This window comes from Terrapene carolina, unplaced genomic scaffold, assembly GCF_002925995.2.
Source record: "Terrapene carolina triunguis isolate 2854851 unplaced genomic scaffold, T_m_triunguis-2.0 Scaffold32922, whole genome shotgun sequence".
In the NCBI taxonomy this organism is placed as follows: Eukaryota; Metazoa; Chordata; order Testudines; family Emydidae; genus Terrapene; species Terrapene triunguis.
The window spans coordinates 258,709-265,740 of NW_020697273.1; the positions used below are offsets into that span (position 1 = coordinate 258,709).

Here is a 7,032-nt window from a genome sequence, read left to right on the forward strand (position 1 = left end):
TTCAGGAGCAAGTTGGTTCAAACAGTGGCTTAGGAGCAGCATAAGTCACAGCTCGGCCACTCACCAGCCAATAAATCTGTATGAATGAACAAAAGCAGCATCCTCCCATGGAGACCTCCCTCCCCCTGCCTGATGCCCTCCCTCCCGGCCCCATGATGGAGGTTCATTAATGAACCACAGCTTGCTCCCCCCCACGTTGGGAAGCAGCAGTGTCCCGGAACGATGTCTCCCTGGCCACGATGCAGTCACACTGGTTTCCCTCTTCTCTGAGTAACGTCCCTCTTGCTCTCCCATGTGATCCGCAGGCTGGTTCACTCTGGCTCCGGGCGCAGATCACCTTCTCCGGGATCCGAGCTCACCTTTGCAACGCGGACAGGCTCTCGCCAGGGCATTGAAATGCACGTTTTCAGGGTGGAGACGCATCGGGACCTCTCCTCCTGGACCAGGATGCTAGTTCAGGGCTGCCATGCTGCTGCGGAGCTGATAAAGGAGGTGTCCGTAGGTATGCTGGGGGCAGTAACGGTCTGTCTGCCTGCAACCCCGCTGCTCCCTCCTGAGTTGCTCAACTGCCAAGCAATCAGTTGATCACCTACCCTCTGGGACGGGGTCTCAGCAGCTCTCCCTAGCTGAGCAGAGTCAGGCCTATGGGGGCTGCCTACCTTTCACAAACACGCAAGAGAGAGCTGTGGGACGTGGTTTGGAATTAAGACTCATGAGGGACACAAGAAAAGTAAGTGTAGAAAACTTAACACTAAGGCGCCCAGTCTGTTCAGGCTAAACTGCATAGCCTGGAGTCTCGGCTCAGTGACTGCACTTCTGGAGGTCACGGTGGTCACACAGGAGGTCACGGTGGGGCCATGTGGACTGCACGGAGCTCTGGGTCTTGGATGAGGGATGTCCTCTGCTATAACCGAGGTTTTCTTGCTAGTCTCTAACAAAGCCCAGGTACAGTTGGAGTGAATCCCTTGCCCTTCTCTATCTCTTTACATGGGAAGATCTGAGTGCTTTCATGTGCTCAGAGATGGCCAGTGTCCCACTGGAGCTGAGGCTAGTGTGAGGTGATGGTGATAGTGCAGTGAAACTGGAAGGCTGATTACTGTTCACGCCTAACTGGTTAGTGGAGCAGCCTAATCAAAAGGAAGCCAGTTCTCTCTCAGCCCCTGGTGGTGCACAACATACCTTCATTGCCTCTGCACTGCCAAGTGTGTGCTGGTTTCTTGAGTTCTATGGAATGTGTGGCTCTCTTGACAGGCAGACAAGCCTGAGTGGAAAGTGTTAACCATCTGGACTCTGGCCATTGGTCCATCTCCCTAGGGTAAGGAAAGCGTCGCTAATATCCGGAGGTGCCGTGACCACAGTGTGATTGGCAGAATCTGTGATTCTGAGACATGCTTCTGGCATGCAGCTGGAGCTGAGCGCTGGGAAAGCCGGCTTTGTTCCTGCATTCCGAACATGTGAGGCTGCCTGTAAACTTGAGAACAGAGAGGAGCTGGGCAATACGGCCCTGGGCAGAGGAAATCATTCCAGCCAGGGGGGATGTGAAGTGGCCCCTGTGCACTTAGAAAACCCAGTCTCAGCCTTGCTAGCTGGAGTCTTCCAGCTTGGGGGTGGGAGAGGGCTCAACAGCAGAGAGATAGAAACAGCCAAAACCGAAGTTCATCTAGGCTGAGGAGAGGGGGGGTTGGGTCAGTCTGTTACCTATGGCTTAAAAGCTCCCTCTAGTGTTCAGAAGAGAATAGCACCCATTCTACAAGTCCTTCCCCCTTTTGAAGGCTTGCCACAGTCATCTAACTGGGAAAAGCTAACGTGAGGTGTCAGGCCAGCTTCCCTCCTGCTGCAATAGCGGCTTAATTGCTGCAAGGAGAATATTGGCTTGGAGCCAGCACCTTTCACAAGCACTACTACAGCCCTCTGCATGATGGTCCTGAGAGTTTTGTGTGAAGGCGCCCTTCAGCCAGTTCTTTCCATCTGGAGCTCCCTCCCTAAAGGCCATACCCTTGTGCAGTCTGCCTGCTCCCCCGCATGCCTTATCTTTCAGCATCTGTAATGGCAGCTGTCTTGTTGGCAGTAGGCGCTCTGTGATGTATCAGGCACCCCAGCGCCCTGTATGGTGCCAGTTGAGGTAATAAAATTGCTGCCACAAGTGGAAAGATTCCAAATGCCACTAGGCATCAAAAACAGAGCATCTGAAAAATAGGCTGTGTGCTAGGGAAAGCTGCTCACGCTGGGACCGTGCAGAAGTGACGGGCTTCTTTTGAGGTTAGGCTAAGGAGCAGTTAATAGTCTCGTATTGTTTGCATGATATACACTTCTTCAAACAAAACCCAAGAATGTACTGCTGATTGGTTTAGCAATAGAAATCTGGCTGGTGAAAACCAGGGCTAGACATGGCAGCAAAGGGAAGACTTGGTGGGAGAGCAGGCTTGGCTGGTCTTGTAGTATTTCACAGGTGAACCAGAAACACCTGAGTGATGTCACACATTTCAGACTCTCCCCACCCCGCACACCCTGCCTGCCCTTTGCTATAGACGAATGCAAGTCCCCTGATACTGCACACAACTGCTTGAAGTCCTTCAGAAACAGGACCTGATGCATGACTGCTGACAGGGAGTGAACAAGTTCCACAAGCCTTAGATGTGGCAGGCAATCTGGGCAAAAAGTAACAATCTAGGGGGGAGTGGTGGACTTGTCCCTTTTTGGCTGCTTTCTAATGTGTTAAAGGCCTGTGGGGTGTGTATGTGGGGGGTTGAATCTACTTGGTTTTTTCCCCTTGGAAATTCAAGTTTTACCTACCCTGGTTTCCTGGGAGACTCCAAATGTCTGGAGAACTGGTAGGATTGATATGCCATGCAAGTAAAATTTGGTTGAGGTGGGAATAGATTTTTATTGAAACTGTTGCACAGTTTTATTTGTTAACTCAAAGGCCTAAAAATAGTTAGTTGGGAGAAAAGCTGTTTGTGAAGATTCAGGTCCCACTCTAACATTAGGGCCTGAAAAAGGCTCATACTCTATCCTGAGTCCTCCCGGAAAGATCGAATAGCCATGATAGCATGACGAACAGAGAAAAACAACTTTTAAAAATGCTTTCAGGGCATCTTTATACATCCCAAACCTACGTCTTGTCCTTCGCAGGTTCCCCTTGATAGGAGAGTCCAGAACAGACTAATGGTCTCTCTGATCATTACTGTGTCCACAGGGAGCAGAGAAACCCCAGAGAGCTTTCTTTTCACGTTTAAGTATTGGATGAGATGGGTTTCGGAAAGGGACTGGAGAGCGGAAGGCAGGCCTAGACTGACAGGCTAAGCCACCGCCCTGTGCATTCTTGGTGAGTTAGTTCATCCTATGTTCCCCGCCCCTCTTGCTGCCAGGCTGTGAAGGCACAAACCAACAATCCTGCCCTTCCTGGGCGCAGATTCTGTGTCATGCTGGGGCCTCAAGGATGTTCCAGGTTGAGCTGCCCCCATGCTGTCCTGGGACACAGCCAGAGTGTCTGACACACCCACACCATCCCAGGCTCCAGCAGGATATTAGTCGTCTTGCACCCATCTAGTTACATGATTGAAATCCCAGGCTTTCTGCTTTTCTGAGATGCTTCCTCTGCTAGTGTCCTCACCATGCTGCTGCTTTGGCTTTCCTGTGGTATTTCTTCCCTCGGCGACAACTGCCAGTCTCTGCTCCTTGGTTCTAGCTGTAGCAGGCGACGGCATCCCTGTCCCAGAGACGTGTCTGCTCTGAACCCCGCACGGTCCCCAGTCTCTTCCCTTTTTCTGTGCAGTGGTTCCATTTGTGTGCTCTCTGAGCTGTCGGCAGCATGGTGAATTTCCCGGCTCCACAAAGGGGACTGCCAGTCTCATCCAGGAGTCAGGAAACACCCTGGTGTCCCTCAGCGATGCTTTTGTTGGCTTGGTGCACAATGGCATGGACTCAAATAATGCTCCTGCGTGAATTCACAGAGCAGCAGATGTGTCCCTTGCAATTCCATGGGCAGCCTGACTTCACGCTGGCCCAGTCTGTAGCATTAATGGTACAGCCGGTGCACTAGTGTGGAAATGCTTCACCTTCACTACACACATCCAGGTCAGTTTGGTCACTCTCCTGCACCTATCCAAGGGCGAGTAGACCCCTTCTCTGCCCTTGTGCTCACAATGAGCACTCAAGGATGATAAGGCCATTGCGGAGAAACTAAATGAATTCTTTGCATCAGTCTTCACGGCTGAGGATGTGAGGGAGATTACCAAACCTGAGCCATTCTTTTTAGAATCATAGAATCATAGACTTTAAGGTCAGAAGAGACCATTATGATCATCTAGTCTGACCTCCTGCACAACGCAGGCCACAGAATCTCACCCACCCACTCCTGTATCAAACCTGTGCCTGAGCCATTGAAGTCCTCAAATCATGGTTTAAAGACTTCAAGATGCAGAGAATCTTCCAGCAAGTGACCCATGCCCCACGCTGCAGAGGAAGGTGAAAAACCCCCAGGGCCTCTGCCAATCTGCCCTGGAGGAAAATTCCTTCCCGACCCCAAATATGGCGATCAGCTAAACCCTGAGCATGTGGGAAAGACTCACCAGCCAGACATCCAAGAAAGAATTCTCTGTAGTAATCAGATCCCACCGCATCTAACATGCTAACATTTTTAGGTGACAAATCTGAGGAACTGTCCCAGATTGAGGTTTCATTAGAGGAGGTTTTGGAACAAATTGATCAACTAAACAGGAATAAGTCATGAGGGCCAGATGGTATTCACTCAAGAGTTCTGAAGTAACTCAGATGTGAAATTGTAGAACTAACTGTAGTTGGTAACCTATCATTTAAATCAGCTTCTATACCAAATGACTGAAGGATAGCTAATGTGATGTCAATTTTTAAAAAGGGCTGCTGGGGTCACTTCTGGAATTACAGCCGGTAACCCTGACTTCAGTACCAAGCAAACTGGTTGAAACTATAGTAAAGAACAAAATTACCAGACACACAGATGAACGTAATTTGTTGGAAGAGTCAACATGGCTTTTGTAAAGGGAAATCATGCCTCACTTATCTACTAGAATTCTTTGAGGGGGTCAACAAGCATGCAGACAAAGGAGATCCAGTGGATACAGTGTATTTAGATTTTCAGAAAGCTTTCAACAAGGTCCCTCACCAAAGGCTCTTAAGCAAAGTAAGATGTAATGGGATAAGAGGGAAGGTCCTGGATTAGTAACTAGTTAAAAGATAGAAAACAAAGGGTAGGAATAAATTACCAGTTTTCAGAATGGAGTGTGGTAAATAGTGGTGTCCCCCAGGGGTCTGTACTGGGCCCAGTCTTATTCAACATATTCATAAATGATCTGGAAAAAGGGGTAAACAGTGAGGTGGCAAAATTTGCAGATGTTACAGAACTAGTCAAGATAGTTAAGTCCCAGGCAGAGTATGAAGTGCTACAAAAGGATCTGTCAAAACTAGGTGACTGGGCAACAAAATGGCAGATGAAATTCAATGTTGATAAATTCAAAGTAATGCACATTGGAAAACATAATCCCAACTATACATATAAAAAGATGGGGTCTAAATAAGTTGTTACCACTCAAGACCGAGAGCTTGGAGTCATTGTGGATAGTTCTTGGAAATCATCCACTCAATGTGCAGCAGCAGTCAAAAAAGCAAACAATGTTGGGAATCATTAAGAAAGGGATAGATAAGACAGAAAATATCATTTCCTCTATATAAATCCATGGTACGTCCACATCTTGAATACTGTGTGCAGATGTGGTCGCCCCATCTCAGAAAAGATGTATTGGAATTGGAAAAGGTTCAGAAAAGGACAACAAAAATAATTAGGGGTATGGAACAGCTGCCATATGAGGAGAGATTAATAAGACTGGGACTTTTCAGCTTGGAAAAAAAACAACTAAGCGGGAATATGATAGAGGTCCATAAAATCATGACTGGTGTGGAGAAAGTAGATAAGGAAGTGTTATTTACTCCTACTCATAACACAAGAACGAGGGGTCTCCAAATGAAATTAATAGGCAGCAGGTTTAAAACAAAAGGAAGTATTTTTTCACACAACGCACAGTCAACCTGTGGAACATCTTGCCAGAGGATGTTGTGAAGGCCAAGACTATAACAGGGTTCAAAAAAGAACTAGCTAAATTCCTGGAGGATAGGTCCGTCAATGGCTAATAGCCAGGAGGGGAAGGGATAGTGTCCCTAGCCTCTGTTTGCCAGAAGCTGGGAATGAGTGACAGGGGATGAATCACTTGATGATTACCTGCTCTGTTCATTCCCTCTGGGACACCTGCCATTGGCCACTGTCGGAAGACAGGATACTGGCTAGATGGACCTTTGGTCTGACCCAGTCTGGCCATTCTTATGTTCTTAATGTTGGGACACAGGGTCCAGTGCAGCGGTTGCAGGCTCTGTCTTTGCAGTGGGGGGAAGGCTTGGGGGCATGTTCTCTGAGCTGGCTGGCTGCTCCTGAGGGTCTGTGCTCTGTTTCTGTGCAGGCTGCATGTTGAATGGCCAGGAGGTGAAGCTCACAGTCCATTATGAAAATGGATTCACTCTCTCCAGGGAGGAGGCAGGCTCCAGTCGCACCCTGTTCCTCTACCCCTTTGAGAAGCTTAGAGTGTCTGCAGATGATGGCATCAGGAACCTCTACTTGGATTTTGGTGGCCCTGAGGGGGAGCTGGTGAGAATGGAGCTGGGGATGCGCCATGATGCTGTATTTTGTGGGGTGGGAAGGATTCGGGTTTGTCCATTGCCAAACTACTGTGTGACTTAATTTCGGGTGCTCAAAGCCTGTCTCAGCTGTCTCCCATCCCACCCCCTGTGGCCCTCACCTCCATGAGCTGAACTCTTTCAGGGCCTGAGAGCTGCCCTGGGAAACTCCACTCTCACAAGGCTCGGTACCATTGGGCCCAGGGCCGGCTCCAGGCACCAGCTTAACAAGCAGGTGCTTGGGGCGGCCAAGGGAGAGGGGCGGCACCTGCGGCAATTTGGAGGCGGCAGGTCCCTCACTCCCTCTAGGAGTGAAGGACCTGCCGCTGA

The 7,032-nt window shown here is 49.2% G+C and overlaps 1 protein-coding gene across 1 annotated transcript in view; it reads left to right on the top strand.

Moving 5' to 3' along the window:
• The window catches only part of LOC112118518 (beta-2-syntrophin), a 50,655-nt gene that overhangs the window by 41,529 nt on the left and 2,094 nt on the right, over positions 1-7,032 (top strand). Inside the window, exons 5-6 of the mRNA XM_024216874.2 lie at positions 306-502; positions 6,489-6,673. Coding sequence (XP_024072642.1) covers positions 306-502; positions 6,489-6,673 — 382 coding nt within the window. The remainder of the gene's footprint in view (positions 1-305; positions 503-6,488; positions 6,674-7,032) is intronic.